Below are 20,983 nucleotides of genomic sequence, written 5' to 3' on the forward strand. Positions count from 1 at the left end.
TTTTAAATGTTTCACATTATGCATTTGTATCCTTTTCTCATCGAAATAATCATTAATCAGTTTCGCAGAAACTTAGATAAGAGCTGTGGTAAGAGGGCTACTCATTGTCACCAAGTAACTAGATGGCGCTGTACACAAACTACAAACAAATAATTAACCAAAAATGTTCATAAAAGGTTTCATTAAACTTAATAAAATGATGCTACCACCTTAACTACCAAAAACATTGGTTGCAAGATATACCCTACATTATTCGGCTATATGAAAATATCACGAAAAGACTGGAAAAACAATCTGAATTTAGAAAACCGCTCGAATGGTTACTGCATTTTAGTTCCGTTCCTCCCATGATGACCAAAATGTCCGACAAACTGGAATTTGCGCGAGATCTTGAACAATATTTTTCCACTTTAGGTACACGCTTGGGGTTTTGGGTTGTACTACCTTTGAAAAAAAAACTTTGTTGCAGGTTATTTATTACTTTGTCTGCAGGACGACGATTTAAAAAAATTAGTAATTGGTACAATTAAAACGTTACTAGATTATAAACCACCTATTGGATATTGTTGCGTACTTCTTGAAGATTGTAACGCAGCAGTGGAAGCCAGTCAACTCCCAGAAATTTTGGCTCAACTTGCAGACTTTGTAAATGACGATATATATCCCTTGTTGCTCAATTTGATGTACCTGGTTTGTACAATATCCAAAAAGACATGTAAAATAGTAAAAAAACACTGGTACAAAAAATCAATATATTGTAAATTTAGGTCAGAAAATGTTATCGCAAGGTGTACTTGAATTTTTGTTAAAAAGATTCGAACCGACTTGGCGTGAACGAGATGAACACACAAAACCTGTCAATCCCTCAGTCAGAAACACTATTCCCACTTTTGAAGACACCTGTTGCGTGTTATGGAAACTACTGAATGCAATAGATAACACGATACATGTTAAAGAGCCATCGGAATTTGCCTTGTGGTAAGAATATTAGTCGCTGTTTTACGATATCTAACAAGTGTGCAGGAGCCTGCAGTACGCATTTCGATGGTCGAATGTCTGCCCAGAACAGAAGTTTAATCGCAATAATTTAACAGCGCTCATTTTGAAAATCCTGCTAACTTTTCCTGCAAAGGATTTTTCGACAACTGACATTTTCGAGGGTAATATTACATGAGTGTTTATTTAAAAAAATCTTCGGTTTTTACTTTGCACAGATATATTAATACTCTCCGTAACTGCAGCAGGTTGTGGATGTCTTTCAAATTTAGAGTTTTCGGAAGACGAGATGGATTTTCAGTTCAAAAAAATTATCTGGTCGTGTCTACACTTCTTTCAACCAACAACACCTTTTGTGGTATGTAAACGGTACAACATGCGTGTGTTTATGGTGTGGACAATGCATTTTTTGCAGTTTGTCGAAAAAAATGAAATTACAAAAGCGTTCCTAAAAAAAGTATTTGAAGAGCATACAACTGATAAAAATCACATTGAGCAATACTGCGAACTTGTTAAAATTGTACTAAAGATAATACCCAAATTTGTGTCCTCAGTGGAAACTTTACTATACTTAAATGGACCGATTAAGTAAGGACCATACTTTACTTACTCATTATGTAGTGATTTTGAATATGTTTAAACGTATAGACAAAGTAGAAATATTTTACAGAAGCAATAAGGGAATGGAAATAACACAAAAACTTCATATTGTGTGCTTTCTTTTTACATAATTTGCAATACCTATCTATCATTTCGAAAAGAAAACTTGGGCCCATTAGATGCCAAAATTCCAATACATAGATTAGGACAAAACTACAACATAATTTTTACTTTTCGTAGTCACATTAAGTAAACTCCGATTGCAGACTCATCAGCATAATTGAAGGCTATTTGTTAAAAACGTACAACATAGAAGTACTAGAAGCCTATCTGTACTGCTTAAGTCAACTTCTGTTTCCACATGACGAGGATATCATTGGTGTAGTTGGAGAATATCGAACAGCCGACATAGTCTTGGGTAGATTAACTATACCTACTACGCAAATAATAAATTACGCACCTTTTTATTTGGCAGATGTTTGTGTCAAAATTCTTGACAACACAACTACTTTGTCAAGAATGTATCAAAAGGCTTTGGCACATGGTTTCTGCGTTTTATACGTTCTTTGCACATTCGATTTTTTACGCAATTTCAACGCTATTAACTTATGTACTAGGTTTCTAAGACGTGTCATCGACCCACCACCAACCGATCCCCTCATCGACGTTCGAGTCATCATTTGTGGCATCCATTTGCTCTGGGAGTGTATGATTACGTCTAGAGAATTCTACAGAGAGTTTCTGAAAGCAGGAGGAGTCTATCTTTTACTTGACGTCACAGAAGTGACTTAACTTTAAGTCACTAGTAAAGTTTTGGTTGACCGCGTTTTTCAGGCATGTACTTTTCCAATAAAGTCACTGTCGCTTGGAGTCCTTGCAGACGCCTCCAAAAAACTATCCAGTATTCCTTATTTCATCACTTGGAGAAAACATGGGAAGAGATTACGACCAATGCTTTTGGAAATATTTAGAAACAAAACAGAGAAAGAGTGTGACGGTGTAAACAATACCGAAATTCAGAAAGGAAAATTCAAAAATGTGTGGCTGTCACTGTGTCAAAAGCAGAGAATCTATTTTCACACTGGCTGCGTTCGAAACGATGAACTTCTCAGAATATGTAGGTGTAGGATACATGGGATATTGTTTTCCCTAAAAGTACGATTTAAAGATAAAGTCGCGATTGCGAATGAACACTACAAGCTGTTTAACGAAAAATTAGGGCTTGATGATGAGGTAAGACTTATTATTATTAATTACAATACTTAATAATAGTTATATTTTAAGTGGTACACAAAAATTTGGTTTGAAACGGTCTATGAAAAAACAAACTTAGTAATAATGAAACACAAAAATTTTGTAGATAACAGCCCTATTTGCCGAGAACTTCTTGTCTTTGACCATGTGTAAATCGTGGTTAACAGTGGCCAAGGAATTAAAAAATGAAGGAATCACACCCGTTGACACCGACTATGAGAGACTAAATGAACAGGTTGAAGTAATTAAATGTTGGAAGTCCTTTCTGAGGGACTTAATTCAAACCGCTGTTGAAAAACAAAAGAAAAACGTACAGCTTCTGCACCATAAACAACAGAAGTTGAACTTTGTTCTTTTAGGAGAAAACGAGCGAGCTGGAGCTGTACTCAATTTTAAAAGAGGCGCGATTATCAGACGCTTTAGATGCCTTAAAGGAACTACGTTACATATCAAACTGCACAGAAAGAATGTTCCAGATGAGGCAAAAATTAGTGCAACAGCAAGACATTGAACCGAAACGGACTCCAAGTCTCAACTTTCATAGAACAATATGTGAATTGCCGTTTACTGTAAGTTTAAAAGTTATGAAATAACAATAAATTAGTAATCTTTGTGTTTTAGAGCATCTACAATCAAAGTATTAACATACAGAGCAATATTATTTATGAGAAGAAAGAAGAACAGATCTCTCCTACTCCCATTTCTTTGCATTACAGTGAATCGCTTTCACAGGACAGTTCTGACCACAGTTTAGACGAATATTCAGTGAACTGTGATATGGATTAAGCAAATGGTTATGGTTATTTTTTATTCAGCATGTATTAAATACAAAAATAATTTAAATACAAAATTAATTGTTTGTTTACATGAAGCTAGATTATTTCTTGGTATTCAGTATTTGACATTTTAAAGTAATGTTTAAGTCAATGTAATTATTGCTGTAGAAAATACACAGAGTTCCACGTAAACAAGTTTAATTGACAAAATATATTCATACATTATTATATACAATAAATACACCGTGTTACATTTAGATTACGTGAAGGGTTAACAACGTGAAATGACTAGAAAATACAGCCTGACAATAATTATCAACTACAAATAAAAACAAAATAAAAAAATATAAAGCTTAATACTCAAGATCAGTCAAAAATCATCTCTGGTGGAGCATTGTAAAAGAGAACGAGGCACAGTAATATAGAAAGATCCATTATTATTTCAATACAAACATCTGAGTAGTATTATTAATTCCATAAAAAAATGGCATAACTTTACAAAACACAAATACAACTCATTTTTGCGCAACAAAGCATGATATGAACATTGATTGGAATTTATGTGGAACAGTAATCAACTTTTCTTTGGTTATACTTGAGCTGATAATCTTTACCTTCATAATGAAGAGGTGTTTGTGAATCTTTGGGGACTACTGGGAAGCAACACCAAAGCACAAAGGCAACAAATGCCACGATTGTACCAATCAATAATATGAAATCTTCAATAGTCTGCGGACAAAATTACATTCAATTAAAGCACACATGAACAACAAAGTTAAATTACCGGCTCCTCTCCAAGAAGAACATTGTTTATGAGATACACAAAATCGTCGAATGGAGTAATCATGATCAGACTTTTCAGCTTTGCTACATGTTAAAGTGGTACCACTAGATTATTTTCAATACATAAAATTATTGCTTTTAGTTAATTTGCGGTAAAATGAGGAGATTTGCATAGAAACAATTATTCCGGACACTACTAAATTGACAACTGTCAGTTTTTGACAGTTCATCTGTCAAGCATTGTGAACGGACCATTATTCAGCGTTGCCAGATTGTAAAGACGTGCGTCAACTTTCAAGAAAAACAATTTCAGCTGGAATGTTTAAAACAGCGGCCGCTTTTTATAGCACTGTTAAAAACGAGCTACAACCAGCTTAAAAATTTTGTAAAAATGGTAATCGTCTCAATGCAAATAATACGTAGCTCTGTGTGGTGACACGCTCGACAACGCCGCGCCAGGTAAGTTCCGTTCACGTAGCATTAAGACAGTCAGCTCAGAACAAAGCGGTGTGAGTGGTGACTTATGACGTCAGTCGACTTAAGTTTTTAGTAGCAAAACAAAAATGGCGAAGTTATGTGTGATGTGTGGTAGTTTGTGCGCGTATTTTCTTTTATTTCTTGCAACTGCAGCCGTTTGTTCTGTAAATGGTATGTTTTTATTGTTCAGTTAGTGGTAAAGAAGGCCCGTGACGTTTTTCGGTGTCGTCGGCGAAAGAATTCGCGAGAAAAGTCCATTTGGGTTTGAAATTCGCACATTTCTTTTTGCTTACTTTACTTAAATAGCTTACGTTCACTTTCTGAGGACTGTTTTGAAAATAATTTCACTTGTGTGCGGAAAAAACGAGGAAAAAATATTGAAAAGTGACAAAATTTTGACACTAGCGCGATTCCACTTTTTCTGCTTTCTACATTTTTTTGGAGACTTCTTACCGATGTGGAATATTTCTGGGGGCTAATTGGGAAAAGAAAACAGTGAAATTGTTAAATAAGACAAGAACTGCCCAAGCAGTCGTGGCGATGGAAAAAAAATACCGATGACCGCATGACGTGCAGTTTAATTTTTTTATGGTTTCATGAAAGTAAGTACATTAACTTTGTACAATATTAATAAAGTGAAATAAACACGGAAAATTTGCACTCCTACGTCGTGATTTTAATTACTATTGTTAAAAGGTCTTCTACTTTTCCTTCCATTGTTGCGTATAAACAAAATTTTTGCGTTGAACGCAAAAAAACTATTGTTAAGTTGTAAATTAGCCATCACATAAATTTAAAATAATACTACAAAATCCGACGTTATCTATTTTCGCTGGAAAAATTTTGCGTTAATCTTAATACATCATATATTCCAAGGATTAAATGTTTGACAACCGCTTTGTACTTATAGTATCAGCACTAATCGTTATAAGTATGTCCTGCGCCATGTAAACATAGAAGCGACAATATTTTATTAATAAATCATCATAAAATTTGTTGATTAAGTTCAGTCAGTTGCTTTAAAATTCAAGACTTAAACATGTGCAAGGCTATGTGTGGTACAATTTTCATTGAAGTATCCACTACAAAGCAATTTGTTAGTTCCTTTAGGGAATTAAAGTCATTTACGTTAACAAGATAGTATTGCATTATGACTTTGAGCTGATAAGTCGCAAAGGAGATTAAATGCCAAGTTAGCATCCATTTCGACCAATTTAGGTTAACAAGTTCTGATATAATTGCCTGCGAAACTTGTTAACAGAACGTTTCACTTTATATGATTTTTTCAACCAGAAATATCTTCAAAATAGACTGTAAAACTCGCAGTCGGTTTTGTGGAAAATACACGCAACCACAAAAATCAAGAATATAAAATAATAGTGGTTTCGAGGAATTATAGCTGTGTTGTTTGGTAGAGAATGCCAAAATAAAACAGTAAAAATAAGTTTTTTGCGTTTTACAGCAAGTGTATCGTTAAATGCAACTTTGTTGTTAACAAGTTAATTCACTAATCATAGAGTCAATAAAAGACTCTTGTTATATGGGATCGTAATACAGAAATTGAACAATTACAAAAGCCACAATAAAAGTCTTCGTACGTGGTTTAATTAATTTAAAAATCGATAATAATTGTGTACATTAAGATGCAAATAGTTGGATTTGTTTCAAAGCGATGAGTTAAAAATATTTGAAGCGTTCTTTTAATAGAAACATTTATTTAATTTTACTACATGACTGGATGGTTCCAGATTTGAATATTTTTTTAATCGAAGCTAAACGTATTAAGCAGAAGCACTTTTTCGCGTTCGATATATACATTAAAATAGTGACGTTTGATTTTCGAAAAAATTAGCGACTTATTGTGGAACATAAATGCTAAACAGTTCCAATTTACATGCATTGTTACCCTGCTACAGAATTCATTTGATCAAGAACGGCTGACAGTTATGTGAAACTTAGATAAAGTAAACAAATATTTAAAGAATAAATTATTATTAGTACTATCAGCAGCTTCGGTTTTTCTAAATTTGCCTGGTACGATAGTGAGCAAAAGCAAATTTACTTTTCAAATATCACAAAACAAACGACCGAAATATCTACTAACACTATTTGTGCGCTTCTGACCTTTGATCAGAGGGTTAATAAATGTAAAATGGTATTATTTGCATCTTTAGTTTAATTTAGATCAACTGATGTGTAGCTGTCCTTATTTGAAATGGAAAAAAATGACTTGGGCAAATATGAACTTTTACAGTTGAGATTTTAGAATTCCATGATTGCAGAATATAGATGTTTGCAAAATTTTTCCTAAATGAGTTTTAATTTATGTGTATTAATCTTCTTAAGGGATTAGCTTGTTTTTACAGTTTGTCAAATATCGTGTGTGTTTGTTGATCCGTTAAGTACAGATAGAAAATGGAGGCTAATCCTACTTTGTAAATATTTGTATTTTTGGTAGCAAATTAATAATGATGAAATATAGATATGGACATTAATACAACGTAATTTTGTCGAACAATAACTTTATTGTAATTTTTGTGATATTTTGACACTATTCACAAGTGGATCTTGTGATTATCCAATTTTATAAACCGTTTCTCTTATTCTTGAATTCTTTATTTTATCCTTTACATGTTATACAGAAGTGTTCTTGTTTTTAGATTTTACATACTATTGATGGACCCGTTTCGGTTACTTCATCAGCACTAATTTACCCAGAAAACAAAACTGCTAATAATTTAACTTACAGAAAAGTGCTTATGAAAGCTAAATAACCGAAACGTGTCGGCTTGTTACAAATAATGAACAACGTGAAGAGAAAGCGTGCCGTCACAATAACAACCCAATATATTTTATTATGCTGTCTCAAATTCTTCAATTGTCGTACTGTTATTTTGTTTTGTTTAAATAGCCCGATATATCAAAATTAAATTTATTTCTAGTGTTACTATTTTTCTGGGGTCTATCATTTTTAAACTACTCCCACTTATTCGCATTGTGTTACAACAAAACAATAAAAAAAAAAAGAAAATAAATGAAACATCGCAAAAAGTTACAGAAAACAATAAAAACAAAGGCAACAAAGTGTAACAGCAGCAACAGTAAAAATAATAGTAACAATAATAAGAGATTAGAGAATAATAGCAGACTAATTTGTATGCTGTAATTCTAGAATCTCGAAAGTTGTTCTGTTAATTTAATCAATGCATATCATTACTTGGTCTTAGTACCCGTAATGATAGAAGTCTTGCCTGAATGCCGGTCATTTCCGGGTCAGTGGTGGGTCTTAATAAATAAATACTTGAGTACTTAATTAAAGTGACGTTCGAAATATGTTCTCCCTGATTAAATGATTAACTGATTACTGATTATGAACACTCGAAGCACATGACAGCAACAAGCATTTCAAATCAATGTTATTTTTGTTATTTATGTGAGAATTTTAACGTTTACTTTTAAGCTTGAACTACAAATACAATATTCTTTTTTTGAATTTATTAAATCTACAACAGTAGGTGGTAGCTTTTTTTTTGAATTTTGAACTTGTTGACAGAAATATCCCTACTAGAAATGTTTGTTGTATACTTTCTAGTAGCACCCATAAAAGATAAAATTTGTATGGTATTAATTTTTATTGAAATAGCTCTGCCACATTTGTGAAGAAGAAATTCTGTTATGGATTGCTTCTTAAATTGAATTGGCTAAAATAATATTTTTTCTCCGAATCCTTTTAAGTACTTATTTCTGGTTTTGCATTATCTATTAGAAAAGCGTTTAGTTGTTCTCATGCCAAATTCATTTTCTACTTAAATGTACCGTTCACACGAGAGTTTCTGAAAAAGAGCTACGTGGTTTAAGTTATTATGTATCAGAATTTTAAATCTTTAATTTATTTACTAGATATCCGGAACCACTTTTGTAACCATGATGGCCGAATATTTCTTAAATTTCTGTTGACATAGTGCATGAAATTTATGGAATTATGTCTATGTATACTAAGTATATATTTGTTATTAAACAATTATTTATTAAAAATTAATGCTAAAAGTCCACTGGATTTGCTAAGTAAACTCCCCATGATTATTTAACCGCAGTTAAACAGCCCGACATCCGGTTCATTCAGAGTCCACGAATAATGGATGTAGTGGCAAAATAAAAAAATGAACGTTCTCCTCTTATATTGTTATTTTCTCAAATTTAAAAAGCATTTACCATGCAAAATTGTGAGGTGACGTCACCATATTGTTGGTGGGGATGATTGGACAGATTTTGTTTATTATTTTATCATCTACACGATGTTTCCAATTCTAACACATGTACATCTAAATTTAACAATAATAATCGGTCCGGTAGTTTTGGAAAATATCTGTCTAATAAAAATCGACACAGACGACAGTCTACACACAAACGGGAACAGAAGACCTATTTTACTCTAGAGGTCATGAAACGTTTAAAAAACATGAAAATAGTCATTCGCCGCATGGACCCTATTGCAATACTTCCTTAGTATACGCTTGAAAAGTATGTAAAATCGTGAAACCAGTAAACTATTCTGAACTTGGCTGATTTTGAACGCAAAATTTATTCGTTTATCCCGTCCCAAAAAATTGATGACGTCATCTCAAAATTTTCCGAATAAATCCTCATTTGGAACTTACGCCTAACACGCTTCTTTACATTTACTTTAACATTGCATACACATTTTCATTTTAACTTATAAAAAAATAAAATTTGCAAAGTCAAATCTTACAATTTTGAAAAATCTTGATTTATATTTACCTTTAACCAATTTTTGAGATATTTTTTCGTTTTTTTTTCATTTTTCCATTTTTCAACGTTTCGGTTTCATAATTTTTCGTTTTTGCAACTTTGAGATCCGGTTTATGGAAAACGAATTAAAAGTTAATCGCGATTAATTTTAATTGAGGTTCGTTGCTATGCAACGTGCATGTTTTAACGGGCTCATGTTCTACATTTTAATCCTATGTTAAATTAATTGAGGATTCAATATTTAATTCGCTTTCCATAAACCGATCCTAATTTTATCAATTTTTCAATTTCACGCTTGAAAATTTTTCAGTTTAACGCGTCTTGAATTTTTCGTTTTGAAATTTTTCGATATTATAATTTTTCATTCTTCGCGTCTTCAATTTCTCAATTTTTAATTTTTCGATTTTTCAGTTTTTTGTTTCCTCAATTTTCAAGTTCTTTATTTTTATTTTTCATTTTCCCGATTTTTAATTTTCATTTTCTTGATTTTATTCACACTTTTTTGTTTCATTTCCTTTATTCTGTCAATGTTTCTTCCTTTTCAATCCTCAAATTTTTCATTTTTCAATTCCTCGAGTTTCCAATTTTAAAATTTTTTATTTTCCAGTATATCGAATTTACAATATTTTGTTTTTGTAGTTATTCGATTTGTAACGCCCGTTTGTATCGTACTTTTAATCACCTGATTAACGTTATGCTTTGTTTAATTTGACAGATTTGTTTGCCTTTTTTTATCATGCCTGTAGCCTTCTTTTCACAACAAGAAACTTAAAACATGTTGAAAATGGTAAATTTTTGTAGAGAAATATATATTTTGCAATTATGCTTCACTCCTCGGTTAATAACGAATGAAAATTTCATCACAATTCAGACCGAGGCGGGTGGGTGGAGTTTAATATATATTTTTTTAATATATAGAGTTTTCTTTCAACAACAAATTACCATATGAAACCATGTCTTTAAAAGGGTAGAATTTTCTCAGAAATTTTGATGTTACAATTAAAACCCATTGAGGTCGGGGCAGGTGGCTGGGGCTTAATCTTTGTTTTGTTTTTTTTTCTTTATGTACATAGTTTTCTTCCAACAATTTTTTGGCACAAAGAACAAGAGATGTTATAATAAAAAATATAGTATTAATATATTATTAAAATTGAGAAACTGAAAAATGTAAAAATTAAAAAATTAAAAATTCAGAATTCGTGATATTTCAATATGTATATGGTTGTTGTGAGCGACACCTTATTTAGAATTGCTTACACAGAGTGACTCAAAAAATTAATGATTAGGCAATTTAATTCATTGATGATTTCATGATTTTCCAAAAAAATTGGAAATATGGTATTGTTATTATTAGTATTAAAATTCACTTGAAACATGCGAATAGCATGGTTCTTTACCTTTACCAATACGAGTATCTTTATTTTAACTTGCAGGGGTAATCACAAAAAAAATAAAATTCGCAAAATCAAACCTTAAACCATTTTTTATGCTGTTTTTTGTTCATTTCAGAGTGGTTTAAATTGAGCATATGGTTAATTTTTAACTCGTTTAAGCATTTGACATAATTTTTGCCCCATTTCCTGCCACTCCTACCTTACCATAACCACATTTGATGATTAGTGTCGGGATAATTGTTAATGAATATAGCGGCAATAACGCTGAAAACTTAAATGAAATGTCAACATTTTTTTGGTTTTAGTTGACTTTTTTTAGGATTTGGTGAATGGCAACTACGAAAAAAATACGTTAAATTATTTTGCGCAATATCACAAAAACTGCGACCTTGATTTGATTAAAATCGGCAAAGCACAATAAGATGTCGTAGAAATAAAGAAAAAGATTGAATTGGTCAATAATAATTATTATTTAAGTAAATCGAATGAAATAATAAAATGTTATTTAGCATAGATGTGTTTGTGAAATAGTAGGAAGAAGTACAAGCAGCTTGTTAGTAGTCGTGGATTTTTTTTACTTGTTTGGCAGTAGTTTAAACCATTGAACTCACATTATTGTTTATTATTTACTATTACTCATTTACATAATAGTGGTATAATTTCAACTCTCACATTTTATCTATCCATGAGGAAATTTTCCCATCAAACAAACATAAAATCTAGTATTTTTTACATTACTGGAATTAACGGGTTATGCAACACACGTCGATGACAAAAATCACACAAAATTCTTTTCCGTTTGATAACTCGTTGAATACGGAACGTTTCCCATTTCCTCATGTCTGTCGTTTTTTTAACGAGTTAATGATTTCCGAAGCTACTCTCGATCTTGATCCAGCGGTTACCAAAATAATGTAGAAGTTCCAGGCTGCTAATTAGCCGTAAAAAACTAATGACGCTATTTCGAAAAATGTATTAATAAAATCTTCATTGATAAGCACGCTTTGAAATGCTTTAGTGCTGGTGTTTCAGGAGCACCATTTTATTACATTAGAATGAATAGGGTAATAAACTTAATAAAAATTAATGTAACAACCGATTTATTTTATTGATTATCTTGCAAACGGCTCATTTAATTTGATTGATACTCTGGAACGTAATTACATCGTATTATGTGTGTTACACTGTAAATGTCAAAATCGATGTATTGTTTTCCCCTATCGAAAAACATTTCCACGGTGTTAAACCACTGTGAAAATTTAATGTTCTTTAATTTTTGTATTTACTGTGACAATATTTTGTTGTTCGGCGACAATTATGAATCCAATTAATTTTAATAAGCATTTCGATTTGGTAAAAGTTGTTGTTCGTCGTGAAAAAATTAGATCTACCCAAAGCAATTATATCGAATTACGTAAAATACTCATGGCACAAAATTGAACATTTGTTGTGGGAGAGTGAAAACTTAAAAAAGTTAAGTTATAAAGTGTGTCAATATTATATTTGAGTAGATACCAGTTATCCGTAATTTTTCATTTCACACCTTTTTATTTAATGCTATATGTTACTTTATCTTACCATATATTTATGTGATATTGATAAGGTACATTTCCATGATACACTGTAAATTACTTAAATCTGTAGTACGATTAAACAACTTCTATATTTATCTTCAAAAACCAAAAAAAACGTTGACATTTCATTTCAGTTTTCAGCGTTATTGCCGCTATATCGTTATTCATTAACAATTATCCCGACACTAATCATCAAATGCGGTTATGGTAAGGTAGGAGTGGCAGGAAATGGGGCAAAAATTATGTCAAATGCTTAAGCGAGTTAAAAATGTAGCAGTTTCTCAATTTAAACCACTCTGAAATGAACAAAAAGCAGCATAAAAAAATGATTTAAGGTTTGATTTTGCGAATTTTATTTTTTTTAATGATAACCCCTGTAAGTTAAAATAAAGATATGTGTGTAGTAAAGGTGAAAAACCATGCTATTCGAATGTTTCAAGTGAATTGTAATACTAATAATAACAATACTATAATATAGATAAAATTGAGCAATTATGTGGTTAGCCCTAAATATCCACAAAAAATAAACAAGGGAAAACATTGTAATAGTCATATACGAGGAGTGTGTGGAAAAGATTGATACAGTACACTTTGATTTTGACCATTTGTAAACTTGGTACTATTGTTTGACCAGTAGGAAGTACACATGCCCTATTACGTCACCATTCGCAAATGTGATATAGTAGTGGGCCTTGGTATGTTATAAATACATATTGTAACACAGTTTGCATTCAATAAAGGCACTAATCACCTCTTTGACCTTTATCTGTTATTTTTACCCTAAAAACGAAAAACACGTTTCTTACTACCGTTTTATACAGAAGTTGTGGTGTAGAATTTACGCGACCAGAAAGTGCGGTACTACTTGCGACAAATTTTTTCCTAAACAATAAATTTTTGTTTACACTTTAGGTAGGCTGTTACTCCTTTCATCAAGGTGATAGTTAAAAGTGAATTTATTTTGAATGTCGTTCGAGAAAACGGTATAACGTTTCTTTACGGTCGACGTCCCACAAGCAATTATTAAAAAGTTCCTGATTTCAGCGTTGTGGATCCATCAATTTGGTAGAATACTACAATTTGAAAATACAGTTACGCGGTTTACTTTCATTTTAGGAAATAATGACACACACTTCAGCCCATTAGAGAGCCGTGGATGTACGCCTTTTTTTCTCCTTCATTGTGTGCTTAATGTACAATACTCGCATCATTTCCACTTTACCGTTACTCATTTCTATTTTTACATTAATCATCAGGAAATTAAACTGATATTATGGGTGAGACTGTGTCTTTGTTTGTCATCGAATTATTAAACACGGATGAAAAGTAAATCAGGTCAATGCAAAACAGCGATATGAAAAACAGAAGAAACCTAAGCTGAAACGATGCGATTCATGACATTTAAATATTCAGTGGATATTTACAGCACATGTCCATTCTGCTTCCGGTTTTCGTAGCGTTAATCCTTGTAACACGTCTTGCATAATTATATAGTTATTGTAACATTATCGCACAAAAACGTTTTATATTTCTGGTTATTCCGGTCGATTCAAATGACAATTTGAGGATGCATTTAGCAGAGTCAACGATTTTTCGAAGTTATTACAATGAAAAACGGAAACAAGGGACGATGATCTACGAATGGCGTTTATGATTTACATCACAAAATGAGGGTAACGACACGTAACCGTACGATAAAGAAGCATGAAATTTAGTCAGAATGCGGTAGCTTAAATCACGATTCCAATTTTCATTTTTAGTGTCATTAAATACAGTGTTGCTCAGAATATGGAATCTGGAAAACAATTAGATACCTAGAGTGCTCCCTAATTAATTTTTGAGATAGAAGGCTAACTGACAATGTTGTTTGCAATACGTTGTGTTTTTGCTTAAGAAATATACTTGTGTTAACATTAAAAAATGCAGTTGACCTTCTCTCGGAAAAAAATAATGACGGTAAATATTTGAAAAAAGACACTATATTAATTTGAAAGAGTTGGGATCAACAGTTCTTGGGATATTTGATCAATTCCATACTTCTGAGCGACTCTATAACGACAGCACAATGAACTTAGTTGGCAGCGTATAGAAAACTGTTGAACCGAAAAACATAAGAGCCTTCATTAAGTAATTAGCAACTACGTCAGAACGCTGTTTTTGTCACTGTCCTAATCACACTGTACAAATTTTCAGATTACTACTACTACAAAACGGACTTCCGAGACGACAGATACGAATTTCATTTACCACAAGGGCACAGACTTCGTAGAGATGCACAAATCGAAAGCAACCAAAGCAATACAAGAAATAGCACAGAAGTGCTGGCAAAACCAGTAAGTAATCTAACTGGGTGTGTAAACAAACTTAAATGTCACAAAGAAAACTGAATGGAAAAGTAGACTCGGTTGAGTTCCTTCATACTTTTCATTGTATTAATTGCACTTACTCGCTGTCGCTAATTGTAGTAAAATTGAATGTTGCGCGTTGATGTACCAATTTGAGGCCACTGCACTGGAAAGTCCGCTGTAAAATGCGAAAAAATAGTTCTTATTAAATTTTTTTCAAATGGAAAAACTAACATCAGGTTTGATTTTTCAGAATGAGACGAAAATAGCACCGAGTCAAGCAACGGAGAAAAGCAACGATGGACTTTCAGTCGCTAATAAAACGGTAACAGACAATAAACTCTCGTCAGTCAAGGCGGTAAGTATCTGCTACTAAATTTAATAATATCTACTTGTTAGAATTTTATTACTTATTGTTAATGCATATACACGTAGAGAAGATGAGCGTACGATGTACGGAGGCAAGATGTGATGGCGCTGTGTCGGACACGCCGACTACATCACGACAATCTTTGAATATAAAGTTTGTTTTTGCTACAGGGTTTTGAATTTATTATGCAAAATTGTTGATTTCGAATGGAATTAATAATTAAAACCATCCAGTTTTCAAAGTCTCGATTGTAAATAAAATATTTATGGTAATGAAAACAACGATTGTGTAACGCTGACTATGGAAAAATAACATAATGCCATTAATAGAATACCTATTGGCAAGAATTAATAAATGCACAATGGCGCCATTCAGTTGACGATTAGTTACTTTTTGCTGAGTTGTGATCTGATCAGCTGATCTCTCCTTTATTTATGTATATATACGTACGAGCTACAAGTTTTTCTGGTAGTCGAACTTTAATTAATTCGTAAGCACATATCTGTGTATAATTTGTCCTGCGGCATTTTTGTCTGCAGCAAAAATCATTTTACCGCACTAGCTTACGCTCGGGAAGCATTGTAATAGGATCGTTTGGACATTTCCGTCTGCCTATCGTCCTTCGTCTCTGTGTTGACTGTTGACGATTTTTTGAGACAGATCATTTCCGACACTAGTGAACCAGTTACGATGAAATTTTGACATAATTTAAAATCGTTGAAAAAGAAATAAAATTTATAGAATGAAAGTTTACTATCTGTCTTAGATTGTTTTAAAGTTTTGGCAATACACTAACATTGGTTTCATGTTTATTCTTTTTATTATTTTATTATTCTATTGTTTTACGAACAGACTTGCTCTGTAAACACCATAGTATCAATAACCTCTTTATAATTTACGAAATGTAGTCAAGGGTAAAACTATAACTTTAATAAAAAATACCACATTTTCAAGTTCGCAGACTTAATTACCGTCTACGATTTTGTAAGTTGGTATTTACAAACTGAAACCATTATAATTGTTAACCTTCCACAATTCTGGTATTGGTCTAATTTCAGCACCTTTATTAGATATTAAATGTTAAATTTTGATACTTTCAGACTGCATTAAAAATTAGCAAACGCCATCTGAAAAAATCAATCAATCTTAGTTCCGTTTGGTTGGCGAAACGCGTCGACAATTTTTGTAATTTTGTATTTTCGGTGTTTTAGGGTAATCAGATCTAAAATATTGTGCTATATGTATGGTAACATAGTGGGTGGGCCTACAAATATTGACTTATGTGGTAGTTTGAACCGCTACGCTTGACGGCTCACACACTAACAAATAACCGAAGTTAATTTTAAACAGTTAATAAGCTTTGTCATAATAACATTTCACACACCAATTCTAAACATCCATGTCGTAACTCGTAGGTTCATCCTGTAGGATGAATCATGATTCTGGTCCTTTGAAAAATATGTAACATTCAACACGCAATTGCATAGAATGTTGTCACGGGTTTGGATTGTATTTAAAAAATACTCGATGACGGTATATTTACTCTCCACTTGTCATTTTTTCTGTTCCTTAAGTTTTAAGCAATACCTCTGCAAAACCAGTGGCTGACATAATTGTTTATTTTCCCTTTCATGTAAACTGTTCAACACTATTTCTTAAACAACCAGAAATCTTGTATATTTTCCTTTCAACATCACCTCACTAACTTTTCATATCAGTGTAACTAATAAAACCGCAATGACTGATTTATCACCAAATTTCTATCTTTGCGTAACGCTGTATCTAACATAATGTAATGGTGCTTCTTGTTGCTCTTCTTTTATGTTTTAGGATACACCGTGCAAACAAAGGTAAAATACAGGTGACGTCAGTAGTTTTTTGCAGTGGCTACACAAATTTTGGCTGGCGTTAAAATTTCAAAATATAAAAAACGGCAAGAGTTAGTGCCAGGAAACATCAATAAGCATGAAATTAGGCATTCGTAAACAATTCTATTAAAGAGCTTCCCGTAGTTATAGTAGGGGAAGTATTTTTTAACACCAAGAAAAAACAATGTTTTGATGACCGATTCGTTTATTTCGTCGAAACTTTTGTGAATACTACTTAACGAAAGATTTGAATTTACAACTTGTTATTAGACGTTTATTTATAGAACAGCAAATATTCACAGTGCGACATCTGACACGATAATTTAGGGTTAGAATTTTTTTATTATTTACAGCTGTAGTTCTGTGGAAACAATTTATTTTAAGTTTGCAGAGGGCAAGGTCAATAGATTTTCTGCAAACACAGATGACTAGACGTAATAAATTTTAGTTATTTAAGCAAAAAACGCGTACCATTTAGAAGATTAAAATATTTTCTGTCTATTTATTTTTATCTTACATGACAGGAATTAACACTACAGGTTTTGTCGATCTCCAAACTTATCTTTTGCATATTTTAACAACTGAATGTACAAGTAGCTACTGATAGCCAATATTTATAGGACCTTCTGTTTGTATCGCGGAGGATATTGATATCTTGATCAAAGCAAGGGTAATAAACTACAAGGTAATAAACATAGGAAGAGGGGAGGATGTAATAACTTTGACTATCATAACAGTAAAATAATTATTGCATTGAATAGATTGAAGTGGCATTTTTGTACTTAGAGTTCGTTTACTTTCATAAAGTGTTGTTTATGATTTTTAAATGCGTAGTATAAAATGTTGGCTTTCCATTAGAATTGACCTCCTTTAATAATGTTAAAGACTTGTGTAAACTGTTAACATTTTTTGTGTTTGTTTTAATTAAAGGAATATCGGAATTGTAAAATGTGTGTAATTAATTATCACGGTTACAATCAGTGAAACTTTATGAAATGGATCTACTATCTATCACAAGATTGCCTCTTTAACAAACAATCGTACAAAAGATATGTAAATTGTTAATTACGCCGTTAACGATTGCTTAAAAGTTTTTAAAAATAAAACACTTTCTTTAGACGCCTGAAAAATACTTTTCAGAAATTATTTTTCAAAAATTATAATTTATGTTAATTGTTGATATAACATGTGTAAAGAATAAAAATACTGTATTTACAAAAGTCTTAGAATTACAAAATATGTATTTAGTTCACAAAAAATTAAAATTTAATTTAGTTTGTAAAGTCGTAATTAAATTAAACAAAAAAGTAGCTGCTAATGTAATATAAAATACTGATTTTTTCCGATTACAGAAATTGGAGAAAACAACTAAACCAATGTTGAATGGAAACACAACGAAAATCTCTTTGGAAGTTGTCCGCAAGAACTTAGGTGAAAACGGAACGGGCATTCGAAAAAACATCACAACTATAAAGCCTATATTACTATCTAATCAAACATCCACGACAATCCCCGATTTACAAAATATCACTATAACTGAAGAAACAACCGACGACCAACAACTGTCAATTGATAGGTTCCCACCGGACGAAGACAGTGAGGCTTTCAACAAAACTCTAACTGAACATCACATAACAAATTCAACTCAGGTAGATATCTATTCTTAATAAAAATTATTATATTTTTACCATTCTAGGACAACCACTTATACTACAACAGCACCATACGAAATGATCCTGAAGCAGGACAGTTTTATTGGGTTGACTTAAAGAACAATACAGACGTAAAAATCAACGAACTTTTGTCAAGATCACATCGTCGAGCAGCTGTAAGATGACCAAATAATAAATTTTCTTTTATTAATGTATTCTTTCGTTAGACGGTCCAATTAAATTTCGAATTTCCATTTTACGGACATTTGATTAAGAACGTAACAATTGCCACTGGAGGGTTTCTGTATACAGGAGATTACGTTCATTCTTGGCTTGCTGCCACTCAGTACATCGCCCCTTTAATGGCGAATTTTGATACAAGCATATCAAACGATAGTTACATAAGATATCTGGACAACGGAACGGCGTTCACAGTGGAGTGGGAAAAAGTATCATTACAAGATAAATCCAACGAAGGCGAATTCACCTTCCAGACAACGTTGCACAAAAACGGTGATATAGTGTTCGTTTACAAGAATGTTCCTTTATTCATTAAAAACATAACTGATGATCACCACCCGGTTAAAGTAGGACTTTCAGACGCCTACATTATCGACCGCACAATATTTTGTAAGTTAAACGCACAATCGAAATTGTTGTAATCATGAACACGGTACGTTACAGTGGTTCGCAGGAAGACAATATATGAATATCATCGTATCAACTTTGGTAAAGAAGATATAAGAAACTGGACTGTCATCTACCTTACAGCTTTACCCACGTGTTTACAACATGAAGACTGCATGTCGTGCATCAAAACAGCCATACCCTCATTTCAGGTACGTTCTTAGACGGTTTTCGGGTGATGCCGCCACCTCGCGTTGAATTAAACTGAAAATAATTTTTAGTGCTACTGGTGTCCAATCATAAAGCGATGTTCCAATGGGGTCGACAGAAACCGTCAAGACTGGTTGACCAATCACTGCCAAAGCAAACAGCTCAATGAAACAATATGCTCACACATAACCGGCTCAGACATTTTTGATAAAAGCAACATCACTTACGTACATGATGCCAACGAGTTCCAGCAGAAGTTGGCGTCTGGTGGAGCTTTTGATAACCCAAGGGTGTTAGCGGCGAATCAGCCTGTGAAAATGGGAGTTTCTAGTATCGTGGCAATATTATTTTTAATAGCGATGGTGGCTGGGTTAGCACTTTGGGTTCTCTATGCTTACAGGAATCCGCACACTACCAGCGGTCAAATATTAATTAGGGTATGTTGATTTTTGTTGTGTGTCGACTCGTAATAATTTTTCATTGTCGTTTTGTAGTATCGACCAAGTCAGTGGCGATGGCGAAGAGGAGAAGCAAGATACACGGCAGCTACAATACACATGTGACAAATTTTAGTATTGTATCATTCCATTCGCGTGGTGAAATTTTTGCTTTCCATCTTTGATGCAAAATTTTTGGACTTTTTAATAGGTTAATGACGTCGCATTATTGAGAGATATATTTAGATGCAATATGGTAATAGAACTGAGGAAAGTTATCAAGATCTGTTATATCTATTTACCATTAATGACGCTTTTCTGTGATAAATTTTACAAAAACGTCCAAATTGAATAAACGTTATTTCTTCTAATCAAAAATTGTTGCCTTCTGAAGTGCCTAAATTATACTAATACGTACATTTGAAATAATATTTTCATCATGTTCTATTAAAGTTTTTGTTTATTTGTACTTTTTATTGTATATAGGAATCTCGTATTCAAGTTTTTATAGATGAGTAGGTGTTACTGTGGCCAATACAGCTCTGTATTATTTTGTATTATTTTAACTAAAATTGTAGTATTCTTTGTTTGAGTAATTATTTGCCTTGATTTGGCCACATGAATATTTTACTCTTCCAAATATTTGGTATTCAGCCACAAACTGCTTAGTGTATCTTATCACCATTATTGTAAAAATTTTATCTATGACTATTATGACAATCTATAAAGGCTATTACTGGCTAGAAGTCACCCGTAAAAATTGTTTTTGAATTAGCTTATGTTGAACATTTAAATTCTTTAATAAATTTTATACTTGATCACGTTTTTTAATGTAAACCTGGCACTCTAA

The 20,983-nt window shown here is 32.4% G+C and overlaps 2 protein-coding genes across 4 annotated transcripts; both read left to right on the forward strand.

Annotated features, from left to right (window-relative positions):
• Nucleotides 1-200: 200 nt before the first annotated feature.
• On the forward strand, nucleotides 201-3,820 carry LOC135122810 (uncharacterized). 3 transcript variants are annotated; one of them, XM_064047250.1, is made up of 11 exons: nucleotides 201-414; nucleotides 470-715; nucleotides 768-978; nucleotides 1,024-1,160; nucleotides 1,215-1,584; nucleotides 1,863-2,014; nucleotides 2,072-2,379; nucleotides 2,431-2,829; nucleotides 2,957-3,160; nucleotides 3,210-3,419; nucleotides 3,472-3,820. In XM_064047250.1, exons 1-11 carry the CDS (start codon nucleotides 348-350, stop codon nucleotides 3,634-3,636), a joined length of 2,469 nt encoding a protein of 822 aa, XP_063903320.1. In that variant the 5' UTR covers nucleotides 201-347; the 3' UTR covers nucleotides 3,637-3,820. The 3 variants fall into 3 exon arrangements, with proteins under 3 accessions (XP_063903320.1, XP_063903321.1, XP_063903319.1); XM_064047251.1 differs by having other exon boundaries at nucleotides 1,215-1,354; nucleotides 1,412-1,584; nucleotides 1,863-2,379; XM_064047249.1 differs by having other exon boundaries at nucleotides 1,863-2,379.
• A 1,083-nt stretch (nucleotides 3,821-4,903) lies between these two features.
• Nucleotides 4,904-20,951, forward strand: LOC135122811 (plexin domain-containing protein 2). Its single transcript, XM_064047252.1, has 9 exons — nucleotides 4,904-5,057; nucleotides 14,818-14,957; nucleotides 15,223-15,327; nucleotides 18,560-18,856; nucleotides 18,904-19,035; nucleotides 19,087-19,489; nucleotides 19,544-19,698; nucleotides 19,768-20,133; nucleotides 20,191-20,951. Exons 1-9 carry the CDS (start codon nucleotides 4,973-4,975, stop codon nucleotides 20,257-20,259), a joined length of 1,752 nt encoding a protein of 583 aa, XP_063903322.1. The 5' UTR covers nucleotides 4,904-4,972; the 3' UTR covers nucleotides 20,260-20,951.
• Nucleotides 20,952-20,983: the final 32 nt, after the last annotated feature.

This window comes from Zophobas morio, unplaced genomic scaffold, assembly GCF_036711695.1.
Source record: "Zophobas morio isolate AGI-343-1 ecotype UQ-CSIRO unplaced genomic scaffold, CSIRO_AGI_Zmor_V1 ptg000005l, whole genome shotgun sequence".
Classification (NCBI taxonomy): domain Eukaryota; kingdom Metazoa; phylum Arthropoda; class Insecta; order Coleoptera; family Tenebrionidae; genus Zophobas; species Zophobas morio.